Genomic DNA, 16,726 nt, shown 5'->3' on the forward strand with positions numbered 1-16,726 from the left:
AGGAAGTTGGGCAACAGTCAGAAATGCTTTTATAAGAATATTCATATTATTGTGTTTGTATGTGGATCCGTGCATTTGTGTGAGTGTTTGCAGGAGTATACTGTATGTCACTCTCAATTGCCTTGAACAAAATCCAAGGCAATGTCTGGGTAAGGTGAATAACTCCTGACAAAGATGAGAAGCAAAAGTTCCCACAATGTAAATGAAACAGAACCTCCTCTAAATCGAACATGTTCTGTTATGGGTCTGTTTTTGGCCCATTAGCAGTTTCACTGGAGAAGAGCTTGGAAAACTCAATAAAAACAGCACCAAAAAATAGGACCATAAATATGTGTGTGTAGCACAGCTACAAACAATAGTGCCCACTAGCATGGTGAAACCATCTGGAGATGCAGAGGACAGAGGGGAAGAGTCCCAGACTTTCATTGCAAATGCCATTAATGCCAAACTTCATGCAGCTTTAAGCAATGCCTGATGCTGTAAGGGCAACAAGAATGCAAATCCTGAGCTCTATTAGGGTTGTCCATCTCAGGGCTCCTTACTAAAAACATTGAAATACCGTATATCTGCTTTCTCAGACAGGCCTAGTAGTAATAACATTCCACAACCAGAGAATCGGGGCAGGAGCTCTGACAGTTTTATTTTTCACAAACAGCTTGACTGGGTCACAATTATACACTCCTTTATATAGAACATGAGGAAATACATTTTTTTTTAAATTGCTTGAAACATCAAACAGGTCTCTGATTGTTAGGTTACAAAACCCCTGCACTGGGTTCATTAACACTTTCTCAGTTTACAAATGTCTGCTGCGCGTGTCTCTCGGCATCTCACTCATTCACTCCCATTCACTCTGGATACACTTTCCTCCACAACTCACTCCTCTTCCTGCTCATTCGTCCCCTCTCTGTCACTGGTTCTCTTTCTTCTCTCCTTCGATCCCTGTCCTGCAGAGCTGGGGCTGGGTCCTCTCGCAGATCCAGTGCAAGTGCTGGCTGCAGGAATCCGAATGGACTCTCCACTCCGACCCTCTCCAATGTACGACAATGCAATTACCCGGATAGCCGTCGTCAATTACGAGCCTGTGACGGAGAGGAAGACTGGGGTCACAGTAAGATGGTCACTTTATTGGCTATTTACGACTTCTTGTATTAGGAATTTGTCTTTTCGCAGACCCCAGCTTGCTCTCCATGAGACACACAGACAGGGAGAGAGAAGCTGGGGGTCAGAGCGCAGGGTCAGCCATTTATACGGCGCCCCTGGAGCAGCTGGGGTTAAGGGCCTTGCTCAGGGCCCCAGCGGAGTAGGATTCCTCTGCCGGCAGCGAGAAACGAACCGGCAACCTTCCAGCCACAGATCCTTAGCCACAGAGCCACCGCAGCGCCCCAACAGTGTGAGTATGTGTAACAGTGTGAGCATCTCATTAGGCATTGAAATAATTCTGGAAACAAAGGGCAACATTTAACTTTCAACTTCACATAAGTACTTATGCATTACTGAAAAAATAGCTCTTGCATAGAAATGAATTGTTTCCTAATACATTTCAATCCTAAGTTATTTGGAAAGGGCCCGCTCTGTTTGTAGAGCATGAGACCCATAATCTCAGGGTAGTGGGTTCATGTCTCAAGTCGGGGCACCAGGTCCTCCATGTTGGAGGTTGGGCACAAGGCTAACAACCCTGTCCTGTAAAAAACTAATGTTACTGCATAACAAGCAAACATCCAACATCCACAGTTGGGTAACGGCATTGTGCAACGTGTGGCAACTCATCAGATAATGCCACTAGGCCTACAGAAATATAAACAGAGTTGAAACAAGTGTTGAAAAGTCCCCAAGAGTGATAACATGTTTACAGGATTATGTCTGAATTATGAATTAAATTACATCCTTTGGAGGGTTGCATGGTGGCGCAGTGGTCACAGCTCACAGCTTGATGGCTGCCTCATAGCATTGGAGCCCAGGGTTCAATTCCTGGGGTGTTATCTCATGGATTGTGTATGTTCTCCCAGTGTTCGTGTGGGTTTCCTGTGGGTGCTCCAGTTTTCCCCCACAGGCTAAAGACATACTGGTAGGTTAATTTGCTTCTCAGAAAACAGGCCCTGGTGTGAGCTCATGTGTGTCTGTGTCTGTGTGTACTCTGTGATGGACTGGTGTCCCACCCAGGGTGTATCCTGTCTCATGCCCATTGCTTGCTGGCATAGGCACTCCAGTTAAGGAAATTATTCATTTTTAAAAGTGAGTATCTGTTATTGTAGTTTAACACAAAGGAAAATCTTTAGAATGAGGTTAATATTTATGCAAGCCACTGTATGCTGACTGACTTGCATCATCTCCGAACTTACAGCGTTGTATTCAGAGTTCTGCCATTAACCCAGCTCCATGAGGTTCTCATGTTCTTCCTTCTCAGCCCGATCCAGTAATAACCCGAGTTTATAAAAGTGCTCAGCATGTCCTGCAAAGACAAACACAGCAGGCTGGTTTACTCTGGATACACAGTCATGGCAAGTAGGCTTTAAAGGGGACCTGCAGCGCTAATTTCTCAGACTGTTTATTTAATTGCTGTAACAAAATATATCAAATGATGCTATCGCAAAATTTTACAGATTCTGAATTGTGAACTTTTTGAAAGTAGTGTATAATCGTCATGTTGTTGCAAACCGCTGGTCTCACCAGAGGCGAGAGTGAGAGTATACGAGAATTGCTATGGCAGCCCTTCCTGCTCACTAGTCACCATAATGACTAATGTAACGCAACATATGAGTGATTTAGTACAGGTTATTCAGCAGACATTTCGCCACAGAAATGTTCTAACACGATCTGCATGCAGAGTTAACAAGTAAGTTGTATTTGTCGGCATAACTGTCTCATAGTCAAGAGCAATATTTCTATTGGATTAAAAGAGATGCGTTTACAAGCCTGCTTCTTTGCAATGTAATAGGGCCGCTTCACCTCACTGAAATTTGTTTTTGCCTCATTTTGAATCACAGCAATATGGCGCTGTGCATACCTGGAAATTGAATCTGTTTTATGATGTGAATTGGAGATGTTACGCACTACGGAGTACTGTGTATTTTACCTTCACTGTGGTTTGAAATGCAGTCATCAATGCCAATTCTTTCTAACCCCGAATAGATAAAAATAGCATTGCAGTTCTCTTTTAGTTCTTTACATTGATGTACCTCATTCCATCTGTGCATAATGCTATCTGTGTGTGTTAATGGGGATGGGTGTTGTCCTCACCAGTTCCTTCTTGTCGTCAATCACTACCAGATGAGAACCGAGTGATGAACAGGAGCTGCGTGCAGATTCCCAGCCTCTGTCTGCAGTATTTATGTAGTAACAACTCCCACTGTGTCCTCCCTTCCATCCCATCGGACAGCAGCTCTGTTCTGCATAGCCAGACACACAGACAATGACACAGGGAATCCCCCTGGTTTAATACTGCTGTCATCCACAGTCCACTTCACACTCATCGCTTTCTCCAAACTATTTGATCAGATATGTACTTCTCTGGCCCGTGGAGGGGTCCATGCAGAAGAAAGACTCCAGTTGCTCCATGTAGCTGTCCGTGCCACTGTCACACCTCTGTGTTTCATTGTGGCATATCCCTCTTTGCTCCTCTTCCTTCTTCATCAGCCTGCTCTCCCAGTCTCTGCTGTTCTTCACCACTGCAAGCCACACCCAAGATCGAAAAAGTGAGCACCTCTAATTCCTTCTAAAATCCCGACTAACAAAAGACATGAACCACCTCTAACTGCAGCCAACTCACAGAGTCATTTTCCGCAAATCGCCTAAGTCTTTATATTTGCAGCGGGTGCCCTGACATTTTGTTGAACGGACACAATTTTATCAACAGCTCTTCCAGGAAAGTCACAGGCAGGTAGCACCAGTGGCAATAGGAGCAATGCAAGCCACCCAACTTTGATTCACACTCAGAGTTAATGATTCTGAGATTCTGTCCCATTTCTCTTACAGAATCTGGACAAGCATGTACCTGTTCACTAGCCTAGAATCCTAGATGGCTACATGTCAACCAAGCTCATCCCACACATAGTCAATGTGGCACAGGCTTGTCAGGTAGAGGTAGAGGTAGAGCATCCACAACAGGTCATATTCTCGTCTTGCAAGGAACACATTGTTATATGAGCAGGAAGGACATCATATTTGACCCCAGCCTTTATTCAGTGAGTGAACGTAGGGCACAAGGTTCTCTAAGAACCCATACTGGGCAGCAGCAGTATAACATCACTTTAGTAGCCCTATACAATTTCGTGCATTAGGAATTCGTCTTTTCGCATACCCCATGCTTGCTCTCCATGAGACACATAGACACACAGACAGGGAGAGAAGCCTGGGGTCAGAGTGCAGGGTCATCCATTTATACAGCGCCCCTGGAGCAGTTGGGGTTGAGGGCCTTGCTCAGGGGCCTAACGGAGTAGGATTCCTCTGCCGGCTGCGCCTTCCAGCCACAGGCGCAGATCTTTAGCCACAGAACCACTGCTCTGCACCCTTTTTTTCATAACATCACTTTATTAGCCCTATACAATTTCTTGCATGGGGGGGTGGTGTTGGCGCCAGAGGATCAAGTTTCCTTTACAAAGGCAACAACACTTGCACTATCTGTGCGGAAGAATGGCCTGGCAATCTACTTCCGTTTCCTGCCACGACAGCTCTATGGATAGTGACGGTGGAACTCGTCCATAGGGTCGCCATGAGCTGACACCGACTTGACAGCACTCATCCCACCCCATCAACTTATCAAGCTTTAAACAACTGGATAAAATGATCTGGATGAGGTTGTGAAACTGTTAAAAGTCATTTAGAGAGCATTTGGACCTTTATCTCAACACCCTTCATCAGCTGAAGTGAGGGACCTCTGAACTAAAGAAATCATCTGCTCCACCAATCGATGACTTCTAGTTCTTCCCCAAACTTTTGGAAAGTGACCTACAATATACAGTATGTCTAACAGGAATGGGACCTCTCTGGGACCTCTGAACTCGATTCTGCTTCATGACGGGGATGCATCGCTTCCACACAGTGAAAAAGATCATTTGGATAAGTGGGATGAAGGAAGCAGGGGTCCCGCTATGACTGTATAGGACTCCCAAGAAAATTCTTCCCGGGCTGAGCATTTATTTACTCATCTTTAGCACAGGAATATGAAAACAGGCAGAAACAAGAGGATGCCATTCGGCCTATCTCGCCTGCCTGGTAATTAACAAATAATTGATCTTAGGATCTTATCCAGACATTTTCTGGAATAAATCAGGAAGCAGCTTCAGTAATATGGATCAGTAACTTATTCGATAATACTGCCCCAGCCCTGTGAGTAAAGAAATCCACTTGGTGTGTGTTTTACCATTGATTCTGTAGCTGGGGTGACTTTATCAATGCTCTGAGGACTTTAAAATCTTGCACCAGGTCCCCTAGTAATCTTCTCTGTTCATTTGAATACAAATCCATTATGGAATAATCACACATGCACATCAACGGTGTGTTATACTCACAGTAGGCTGACTGGACTATGATGACGGTCAGTAAGACAGCACAGAGAAGCCCCAGGCACAGTGCAGACAGTCTGTAGGGAGAAGGGTTGGGCTCCACTCTCACTGTGGACATTGACACTGGTGGAAATAAACACACAACACTGTATTGTTACAGTAAAAGGGACTCATAAGGAGTCTGCTTCTCTCTCAAGATAAAGTGGCAGTTTCTTGTAACCCTCTCAGCAGACTCCTGTCCAAAAAGGAATAATATGCACTCTGCCAAGATATTTGTGGGAGATAACTCACCTGTGCACAAAGGAATTATGTTTAAAAATAATTACAGCACTGTTATCAATTTGCAGACCATTTACGACCTCACCCTGTCAACACACAGCAGGAGGACTGCAGGTTGTTTGGCTGGGGTCATGAGAATGCAACTGCAGATGACCTGTAGGTCACTGTCTCATTTTCATTTTAGTGCAACTACGGCTTGTTGCACTGCTCTGTAAGGATGAGTCGACCAAATGACAGAACAAATCAAAACTAGGAATTTGCTTATCAAGTATGCTGTGCAGACAGAGTGGGGGAACTGCAGTTCACTTTAGTCGCACTCGTGAGTGGAATTGCTATTCTTATTTAGGTACAAATCTAGAGAGGCTGTCCTCTGTAGTCTCCAATCGCATGTTGCACTAATCAACAGATTTCTGGAGTTCTCCTTCTCTGTACTTACCTCTGCTCTGCGCCTCTGCTCTCCTGCGTGAAGTCTCCCGCACTGTGGCGTACGTATCGTATTTCGTTTCGAGAAGCTCAGTGTATATGTCCTCCTGTGACGCACACTGGGCTTTGTTCGTATCGGCGCCCATGGAGGCGCCATGGTCCCCCTCCATAGTGTGAATTGGAGGCAGTTGCCCCAGTGCTTATCTGCACGCAATGTTGGGCACATGATTCTCCACAGTGAACTATTCCTGGCTTCCTGGACGCGTCTGCTGACGACAACAGGAAGTTGTGAGGGGGAGCTGAAGCTGCCTTTGAGTTTGTGGTCTCCCGCAGGACCTGCGCCATCCATGATAACGTTTTTATCTGCCGTGAGGGGCTCTCACAGTCCAAAAGGAATTACTCCAAGCTAAATGAGACGTCAGGGAGCGGAGGTCACAGGAACTAAACAGGGCTGCAAATAATATTGGCTTAAGGGCTTGTGAAGATCCAGGGAACATCATCTCAGCCATGCTGGGACCCCTCGGGAAATGGTTGGATGACATTTTGGGATGGATAACAAATGAAGCAAAACAGTACAAGCTGCCCCCCACCCCCCTTCCTCCCCCCATTTTGAAAGTTGCAGAAATACTTGAGCACATCTTGGCCATTATTGTGGATGTTTTGGATGTTATTCAGAATTAAAATATCAATCCTAGTCATAACATTTAAGATCAGGATTGGGAAAGTGGCTCTGTTGCACATAGCTGTTGGGTACCAACAACTTTATTTGATGGAAAAATACAGTATCAGTTTACTTAGACATTAGATTTTATAGCAATAGAGGCCTCAAACCTCAAGTCCTCAAGTCTCAAACCAAAGTCTCAACCTCAAGTCTCCTTCTAAAGATACTTATAGTCCTATTACTGTCTCTGTCCATCATTGTTTTTTTCTTAAATGTTCTGGGGTGCACTGTCTAATGATTTAGATTATTCCGAGAATAAGCAGTTCTTGGACAAACAAGTTTCGTTTTCATGTGTTTACTTACTGACTCCATACCAGCATTTTCAAAGGTGAAAGGGTATTTGGTAAAGAGTATAAGAGGAAGTGGAAAAACAGGATCAAAAGAAAATATTTGAAACCACCTGAAACCGTTTGGAAACGCCGTGAATCGTGAAAGGAATCGAGCGCCCTTTGGAGCCTTGCAGAGTACAGGAGGTCCTTGAAATAATCACGAAATAAACAAAAGATACACATTCAGAGCAATGAAAACGCATACTGTCCCACTTGCTTTGTTCAATATGTGCTGATAGCTCTTAGAAATTGCAGTTAGCAAAGGATTATTTGATCATCAACACTCAAAAATCATATATATGTATTTGCAAATGAATAACCCAAGCAAACTAATCTACCTGACTGAACAGCAAGGCATAGGGCTTTGACCCTAAAAAAGATCAGCTTCTTCTCTTCTCACAAGCGGCTCATTGCTAATGCAGAGACGACTACCTATAAGTTAAGTTGATTTGTATGTTCACTATTAATTGATTAAAGCAGCTGATTTCTGCGGGGACGTTCCATCTTGTAAAGAAGGTTTGGCCTAGCTTTTGGAATATTATTCCCAATTCTGTTCTGGTTTCACAGATTTAGGCATCGGCTGCCTCATATCACAGAGTCTTAAAAAGTTAAGAGCACTACCGCACAATCTCTGTGCATCTACAGTTTTGCTTGTTAGTGAGGGATACAAAGATATTCTGCAGCACTGCCGGATATAAAGATCTCTGTCAGCAATATTGCATCTTTTGACCACAATGAGCCCAATGTACTGGGGATGATGATCTAATTCAACATCATCATCTGTCTGGATTTCCAGCTCCTGTGCACACCAGCAGTAACTGAAATCAAGCCATTTATGTGCTATGGGGAATTTACACATCCAGAAATATAAAATAGAAAATATAGAAAATATATTGGGTCTTATCAAATTGAGTCTTTTGTTAAGTTTCACGTCAGGAAGCTTAAAATATTGTGCAGGTCCTTAACAGGAAACGAAATTGCATGGCATTCCAGTGCATAGCTAGATGACAGGAAGGAAGTAAACTATAAATAAATGATAGAAAAGAGGATACTTAGAAAAAAAAAGATCCTTAGAAACAGCATGAAACAGCCTTATGTTAAAGCACTAGTTTGCTATTTTTCCATCTGATCTCTTGAAAGAAAGGGATGGGGGGGGGTTCAGCTCCTCCAGATGTACAGTGATGCTGCACACCCAAGTGAAGGAGCTGTGCAGTTTGTGAATATCTGATGAGCCTGCAGAGTAAGAGAACAGTTTCTTAACTGCACTGCCACTGCTTAACCCTTTTGTACCCTGGAGAGTTGAGAGTTTAATGTCCCCGGGACTGTTTGGAATTCTTAGGGATGCTCTTAATTGTAATGCTCCATTCTGCCAAAACATTTGCATTTCCACTCCTATAAAGGAAATGTTGCATTTATCAGGCACTTAAATGCTCTGGTTTCCTGCCTGACAGTTTATCTCCATACAAGCTTAGCAGTGATAGACATTAATAACACTTACAGTATAACACTTGTTGTTCATTTCCTCTCAAAGGATGTTTCATTTATTTTTTTTTAGAGACAAGACCATTTGAAGTACAAATGACATCACATATCCATCCTTTTACAATACAAATTTGCAAATATACATCATACATGAAAACTAATCTTATCTGTTCCCTAAATATTTTACAATTATTTTACTTTTTGTAACTGTATGCAAAGGAAGGATGTAAGGAAGATGCACACATTTTTTTATGACTTATGAAGAGGGAGAAATGCATGTCGATAGGCTTTCTTAATTCAAGTTTCAGCTATTCTCAACAAATTCAGACTTCAAAGGTTTAAAGTTGTACTCAACCCTCTCAAGTGAAAGTCCAGCTTGCCAAGTTACAGGACTCAAATATATTCTCCAGAGCCTCATGTAAATCAGTCCAGAAAAGCTTTATTTTAGCACACTACCAGAAAATATGCCAATGATGACCTTCTCCAGCATTTATTTTGCCCAGTATGGTGTGCCTTCTGCCAGACTATTAAAAAAAATTGAGCAATATTTTTTTCCAGGAAAAGCGTGGGTTAGTACCTTCCCATTGAAATTCACAAATGTTAAACCACTCTGCATTAGAAATCCTAACAACTTTCTTTCACATTTGTCACATTTAACTTTTATATACTCCGTAGAATGTAATTTATTTTCCAATAAACCCTTCTACAATCTATAATAATATCTTTACCTGTTTCTGATTTGTAGGCGTTCTTTACTACTTTTACCTCTGCTTCGTCTAAAATATCTTGTTCTCCCTTTTAATATCTTTTGAAATAGTGGCGAACGTGGATATCTACAACAATCTTGGTTTTCCAAATGGTGTTTCCATTTTAAAAACTGAAAATTTTGTAACTGACTTTTTTTTCCCTTTATAGTACAAAATGCTGTTATTCCTTTTCCTATCTAAACTTTACATCTATTATCCAATCTACAGTATTTGGTTTAAACTCTTAATTGTAGGTGAACCATCTGAGTACCTTTACTGCATCATTTAAGTGATATTCTTTTATAACTGAATTATTTATCTTAAGTTGGAGCTTTATCCATAGATAAAGTATTTTTCAGTACGTTTTTCTAAGTTCTTATTATCTAACAACACCTGAGATGGCAGGGTTCCTTATAAGAGACCTTTTAACGTCTTTCCACTTGATTTGATCATCTGGGTGACAGGACTTAATCCAAGGTTTAATGTGAGATGCATAAGAATAACTTGGTATATCCATTTCCCTTTCTCTTGGGAAAGACATAATGGCATGAATCTTATTCTTGGTTTTCTCCCTTTGCCCCATAAACCTAGAAATCATCTCATCCCATTTTGAAAATTGTTTTGGAGAGACGTCTGTTAAATAGTCACGAAACATCTTATCTGCCCCAGCTTTTACAAATTCTCTTAAATGCCACAGGAAACGTGCTCATAAACATTCTGAAATCAACTTAAATAAGGCCTGACTGACTTCTGTAACAATTCACGATTTTCCTCAGTCCTCTATGAGGGATATGTGTCTCAAACTCTGCACCACTGTCTGCTAGTTGGAAAGCAGAGTGAATCTCCACAAAGTTGCAGGAAGAGGTTACAAGTGTAGAATTGACTGGAGGGGTTTAAGATAAGAGATAAAGATAAGATCACTTTCTTGGCCATATGCAATTTAGTGTGTTAGGAATTTGTCTTTTCACATACCCCAGCTTGGTCTCCATGAGACAGGGAGAGAAGCTTGGGGTCAGAGCACAGGGTCAGCCATTTATACGGCACCCCTAGAGCAGTTGGGGTTAAGGGCCTTGCTCAGGGGCCCAACAGAGTAGGATTCCTCTGCCGGCCATGGGATACGAACCGGCAACCTTCCAGACACAGGCGCAGATCCTTAGCCACAGAGCCACCGTTTACAGTAGGAGGTTGTGGTATTACAGCCAGGTCACACAGCAGATTCCTGAGGAGTGAGCCTTAAGACATCTGCTTCACAAATCCAGTAATGAGAAGAACTGCAGATTCTATCATCCCAGTTTTTCATGGAATTTGCTTGTGGACTGATGACCACACACCGTGGAGTTTTATTCCGAATGTTAGGCTGTTTATCACCCCAGAAGCTGAAACAGAGAAGAGTTCCTTCAAGTTGAACATAGTACTGGTATTATCGATTAACATTAATTAGACTGTGATCACTATTCCCCAGCACAACTGACTTACACACTCTGCTTTTAATACATCATGACACTGGACAGAATTAACATGATTCTTAGCGAACCATTTTAGACATTACCGATTAAGCATCTCTGGAAATTGCGAATTCATTATCTAATAATAAATATTTCTACACTGTGTTGGAACAGATTATACTTTGACTCCTCCCTGAACACAGCATTGTGACCAGCTTGCATTTGTACACTTTCAGATGGAACGTCCTAGTCCATCATAGCATTATTCCAGTTATTGAGCACCAGGATGAAGTGGACACTACGTTCTTGTGACGCCATCCTAAAGCTGATGCTTTACAGTAGTGGAGGTGGTCTGGCCACAGAGAAGACCTAGAGTCACTGCAGGCGGCACTGCAGTGTCGATCCCTCAGTCATGTATATACAGTACCATTTTTGCACAGGAGAGGTGAGGCATTGAATTGAATTAACCTCTATTACCCCAAAGGGAATCTGTCTTGCACATCAAGAGCTCATAATGTATTATGATATGCTGTATGGTGCATTGTTGTGTTCTCACCTTTCATTCTTCAGTGGAGACCCATTCACCCAGTGCCAGTTTTTATCACTGTCTCTCAGACCAATCCAGACTAAATCCTTCAATGTTCTCACTTTACTCCAGATGAAATTCTGAGACACAAAAAAATAGACAGTAGGTGCAGTACAACGGTATTTCTATGGGCTTATCAAGACGGGGGGAGGGGTCTTGAAAATACAGTTGAGTCCTCATCAGTAGGCCTGAATTTCAGGCCAGTTAGAAACAAGTCACCAGGGTCTGGTTTCCTTAAGTATGACCGGAAAAATGAGAAACAAGATATTTCAAATTAGAATGGAATCAGTAACTAAAGATAGGAGAATTGCAAATGCCAACGTCATTTCCTAAAGAGAATATTATCGGGCAACCTCTGATTCTGTTTCAGGTAAAGTTATGGAAATGGTGTCTCTCGAATTTCAAGTCTCTGAGGAGAGCTCTAGACAGGACTGTGATGGGCAGATAAGACACTATGCTCTCTGACTGTGAGACCGACTTTCTTCATCTGAGTCCAGCTGAACAGAGTGGTCTCCCAGCACTTACCTGCTCCTCCTCACTGTCTATAATCACAAGGTGTGCCCCCTGTGACCTGCAATGGCACTGACTGGCAATCCAATCCATTTTGTCTTGGTACAAGTGGTAGCATTTCCCTTGGTTTTGCATCCAGTTCTGTGGACAGGGCTGACAGTGTCTCTCTGCAGGGTGACAAACACAGGCCACCCAAGTAAGGCACAGACGCTAGCAGAGAGGCACCAACACGCTGTCTTCACACACGTGATTTCTTTCATAGTACCCATGTACCAAGACACACATCCACAAAGATACATGCATAATCCACACATTTAATGGGTAAACCAACTAATAAAGCTTCTATTTCACTCATAATGTTCACTTTTAAAGTGAATCAAGACTGAAACTATCTCACTAACAACACACACCAGTGTCTACTGTTTTTTTATTATTGAGATGTTAATGGAATCAGCAATTGAGCTCAAACATTTTAGTTTAAAAACAGAAAACCATTGCGTAGGTCTACTCTCAGCCTCGTGGGCAGCATAGCATAGGGGATAAGTCTAGTGTCACAGTGGTGGGTTGAAGTTAAGATTTGCCGATGTAGTCACCACAACTCTGTTGTACCCTTGAGAGGGAATGTACCCCAACTGTGTATGTACTTCTGCTATGAACCAGCATTCCCGATCCCTTCTAAGGACAAGCATCCTGTCCGGGGATAGAGTCACGTGCTCTCTTGTCCATTTAAACCTGTGGAAACTAGGATGGGCTGTTGAGGTTCAAACATGGACATTATGAAATAACCAATCGACGGTATAGCTCCACTCACCATGCGACTTATGGTCATCAATGGGACAGTACTGATCCAGAATGGGGAATTTCTGGGAGAACTGGGCAAGGAGGTTGGTATTCCATATGTTCTGCATCTGGTGTCCGGTGCTATAGTTCATTTTGGGCTTGTTCAGTTTTTCATTCAACATAGAGTCATTTTGAGGCCGACTGCTGTACTTTTCACCATTACTGCAAGAGACATTATCTGAGGAAAGAAGATACATGTCCTACGTCTTGCTGAGACACACACAAGCATGCTAAACTGCACAGTTCCTCATAAAGCTTGACAGTGACAAGTACAATCTTCAATCAACACACTGTCCATCTTGAGACGATGAGATAGACTTGGAGGTCCTTGTTGAATTAGACAGCAATGACAGTCCCTTCACAGAACAGCTATATCATTAGTAAAACACTGACTCCTACACATAAACCTCCGCTGGATATACCAAATGTTGCAAACCTGTCAGAGCTCTGGCCAGAAGTGAGCAGATCAAGTATGTCAATTTCTTCGATGACATCGTATGAATTCTGTGCCAGAAATCCTCAGAACTGGTCTGTGCTTCCAAGAAGAGGCAAGACGTTGCACCACACAGTAGTAACTCTATTATCCTACTGGTATAGGGCCAACATTGCACTCTATATAACTCCAGGATGAACACTGGTTCTTCAAAAATCAGGCAAGGGGATTTTATTTCCATGTAATTTCAGCACACAAGCGCAACACTCACACAGATCAAACCAAAACGGACTCACAAACATGGAGCTTGACAGGGTTATACTCACAGTAGACAAATTGGGCTATGATGGTAACCAGCAGGACAGCACACAGCAGTCCCTGACACACTGCAGTCCATCTGTAGGAAGGAGGGCTGCGCTCGGATCTCATTGTGGACACAGACACTAATGGAAAGAGCACAGCACTATACTACAACACCTAGGTCACCGAGCTACTTAATACATACTGTAACTACTGGGGAGGGGAGACATTTTGATCCTGTGTTTGGCTTCACCTGTTTCTGTTGAAAAATGTAACTAGTTTTATAAGTAGATAAAACAAATATGTGTATTCAATACTGGTAAGCTGCTTTTCCAGGAAAGACTGAGACTTTCGAAAACAAGGTTCTGCCAGACAGGATAGATGGGCTTCTCATCTGTAATATTTTACTTACAACAGCTCCATGGGTGGAGTGCCAGAGCATCACAGGGCCACAGAGAGTGACAATTTAGAAGAGCTGGACACACCAGGCATGAAAAGTGCTTTTCTGGGTTAGCATGGCTCAGGAACCTGAATTCTGAATACGGAAAAGCTCCGGGTCAGCACAGATGCACCCTGCCCTGTGCCTATTGCTTGGCAGGATAGAGTCTGGCTGCCTCCCAGTCCTGAGTTGGATAAAGCAGTTAAATGGATGGAATCATTTCCAGAGTGTGATTAACCTGCAGGTCCGGGAGGGGGCACAGTTTGGGCTGATTGAGATCCTTCCGCCTTCACTTCTTCATAAGTGACCTCATCCGGCGTTACTGGCAGAGCGATAGCACCAGAGAAGGGCAGAGAGGAAGAGAAGGAAGAAAAAAATGATGAGAACACAGCAGTCCCCAAAACCACCCTGCAGCACTGAGAGCAGACTTCTGATGCATGGCACCACTGAAACAGTACTGAAGACTTGCACTGTTACTTCAGACTTCCCAAGTAGAAACATGTGCACAGTGTAGAAATGCATCAAGGATTCAGCCATTTCTTTGAACTCTCGAGCAACAAGGCTTGCCAAAGGACCAGAAAAGATTTGAACTATAATTCCATCCTTCAGAAGTGAGGTGTTGCTCCAACAGACCACGGGCACAAAGCCATTGGTCTCTCGATTATCAGGATATGCAGTACTGTGCTTTCCCACTCTTGATTTTTTTCCCCCCCGTCAGGCATGTTCAACAGGTTATACCACCTCACCCCTGTGCCCAATGAACTCACTAACAAGGCGATTCGGTGTTTTCATATGCACCAGTCACTTCAGCAAATAGTGGGCAATCATGTGTGATCAGCTCATCAACAGAAGTCCCAAAACATTGATATCTAAATTCAACCATCATAATGTACAAAAGGTTTAAAGTACAGGTTAAATTAAAACTTGGACCCATTCATCCATTTTCTAGCTCAGTGCAGTAATTCAAAAGTCCAAGTCCTGACCTGTCTACAGTCTTTCAATATTGCGTCTTGCAGTCCTTGTTTTCACTTTAAAACACGTATTAATAAGATCATGGTTATGAGTGGTGGTGTATTTAAGCTAATAACTGCTTTTCAGTTTGTGCCACTCAGTCAATCACTGTGACAGCGAGAACCAAAAGAGAAGGATTAATTAACACTCACCCCTTGTTCTGGGACGGGAGTTTCCTGTGAACTTGACGGTAGAATAGTACACTTCGTCAGGCATTGTGACATCCGACTGACTCAAACACAGCGCAGCATTGCACCTAACTGACACGGGGGCCGAAACATCACATAAAACACCGATTTACCGACAGATGTCCTGACATGCTAATTAATTTACTGACACACTGAATTACTGGTTCATGCATTGAAACAAATGCAGATACCAACACTCCTGATGAAAAACCACAAACAAGGTGTAAGATTGAACAATCCAGAAATAGCAAGAGAAAGAGAGAGGTGGCTGAAGCGTGAAAGTGCCAGTATGTTGTTTCTTTTCATCATGCATCCTCTTTCCTTCTAACATCTGTCTCTTACTTCTGCTTTCTATTTCCATTGCTCTTAGATTGAGTGGTACTAGACCCAGGCTCTTGTCTGGTAAGCAGAGCAACTTCATCATATCTGTTACCTTCTTACCATGAGGATGGTATAATATTAGGATGACATGGTTGTTCTGTGCAGATGAGTTGATCTCAGTCACTACGAGTGGAGGCCTATAGTGTCTCAGCACACACTTGAACCTCCACATGGGTATTATGGAGGTGTTATGGCTCTCAAATCGTGGCTTAACAGTGATAGACTATTTGGCTCTAAAAACATACCAGGCTAGAAGTTACCTACATCCCAAACAGCAAACAGCAATGCTCAAGGTTGCCAGACCCAGGACATCATTATGCCAGATTTCTGATGACCAGGATGGCAGACACATGATGAGAAACCCAGGAAAACTGGATGCCAGATAACATACTCAGATGGAATACTCATACTTGGATGCCATAACATACTCAGATCTTGGACCAGATGGCTCTCTCGGATTCCCAAAAGATTCACGGTCTTCCTTGTTCATCTTTTGTTCTGTTTTTCTTTCAGTTTTGGTAACAGACACACACACACGTGTGGCAATTACATTTACAAATTGTGATGCCCCGATGAGCCCCAATGCACCTGCATTGAATTCCATCCGGCATTCCACACGTGGAAGGAGCTCATCAGGGCCAGCCCAAACAAGATCAGGTCGGGCCTATCAGCCTCGTTAGGGGAGAAACATAGACCATTTAAGCCCCGAGGAAGCTCCTCCTTCCCCATGTCTCCTAAACACCCTCCTCATTACCCCCAATAACAAACTCCTCCGCTGTGTCTACTCAGATCATTACTCATCACCGTGCCTTAATCTCCATCCAAGGGTGAAGCGTAACACAAATAAAATTCCATGGCTTCCTCACCAAGCAGTCTTCACAAGCTTCCCAGTCCCTGCTGATGGGGAGCGGACCTGTAACATAATGCTGATGCCACCATCAGGCTTGGCTGTAGGGATGGGGAATGCATCGTCTTAGGTCTGCGTCGGATATAACACTTTGCAGTTAGACCCAAAAAGTCCACCGCTGTGCTCCTCCCACCATAAAACCCTTTGCCACACATTTCACTTAAATCCTTCGTTGCAAACACTTTGCTTGACCTGCGAATTG

General features: G+C 43.1%; 2 protein-coding genes across 2 annotated transcripts; both read right to left on the minus strand.

Annotated features, from left to right (window-relative positions):
* Nucleotides 1–615: 615 nt before the first annotated feature.
* On the minus strand, nucleotides 616–6,389 carry LOC148816536 (C-type lectin domain family 7 member A-like). Its single transcript, XM_088939987.1, has 6 exons — nucleotides 6,220–6,389; nucleotides 5,511–5,627; nucleotides 3,507–3,668; nucleotides 3,241–3,389; nucleotides 2,343–2,452; nucleotides 616–1,082 (listed from the first exon to the last, which is right to left on the minus strand). The coding sequence occupies exons 1-6, from the start codon at nucleotides 6,374–6,376 to the stop codon at nucleotides 911–913; spliced, it is 867 nt and encodes a 288-aa protein (XP_088796113.1). The 5' UTR covers nucleotides 6,377–6,389; the 3' UTR covers nucleotides 616–910.
* Nucleotides 6,390–8,774: 2,385 nt separating this feature from the next.
* Nucleotides 8,775–16,346, minus strand: LOC148816537 (uncharacterized). The gene is made up of 8 exons (XM_088940132.1): nucleotides 16,174–16,346; nucleotides 15,201–15,304; nucleotides 14,276–14,359; nucleotides 13,625–13,741; nucleotides 12,837–13,043; nucleotides 12,041–12,192; nucleotides 11,486–11,595; nucleotides 8,775–10,860 (listed from the first exon to the last, which is right to left on the minus strand). The coding sequence occupies exons 1-8, from the start codon at nucleotides 16,344–16,346 to the stop codon at nucleotides 10,689–10,691; spliced, it is 1,119 nt and encodes a 372-aa protein (XP_088796258.1). The 3' UTR covers nucleotides 8,775–10,688.
* Nucleotides 16,347–16,726: the final 380 nt, after the last annotated feature.

The sequence above is a fragment of the Atractosteus spatula genome, chromosome 22 (genome assembly GCF_055471065.1).
Source record: "Atractosteus spatula isolate fAtrSpa1 chromosome 22, fAtrSpa1.hap1, whole genome shotgun sequence".
Classification (NCBI taxonomy): Eukaryota; Metazoa; Chordata; class Actinopteri; order Semionotiformes; family Lepisosteidae; genus Atractosteus; species Atractosteus spatula.

What these genes read in the sequence shown, in the direction of transcription:
- LOC148816537 (XM_088940132.1), bottom strand. Translation starts at nt 16,346, where the DNA reads ATGGGGAAGGAGGAGCTTCCTCGGGGCTTAAATGGTCTATGTTTCTCC. An exon ending in CTCCCGTCCCAGAACAAGGG is followed by an intron (nt 14,360 to 15,200) that starts GTGAGTGTTAAT and finishes TCGCTCTGCCAG; the next exon opens with TAACGCCGGATGAGGTCACT. An exon ending in TAGACAGTGAGGAGGAGCAG is followed by an intron (nt 11,596 to 12,040) that starts GTAAGTGCTGGG and finishes TTTGTGTCTCAG; the next exon opens with AATTTCATCTGGAGTAAAGT.
- LOC148816536 (XM_088939987.1), bottom strand. Translation starts at nt 6,376, where the DNA reads ATGGAGGGGGACCATGGCGCCTCCATGGGCGCCGATACGAACAAAGCC. An exon ending in CATAGTCCAGTCAGCCTACT is followed by an intron (nt 3,669 to 5,510) that starts GTGAGTATAACA and finishes TGTGGCTTGCAG; the next exon opens with TGGTGAAGAACAGCAGAGAC. An exon ending in CCCCTCCACGGGCCAGAGAA is followed by an intron (nt 3,390 to 3,506) that starts GTACATATCTGA and finishes CTGGCTATGCAG; the next exon opens with AACAGAGCTGCTGTCCGATG.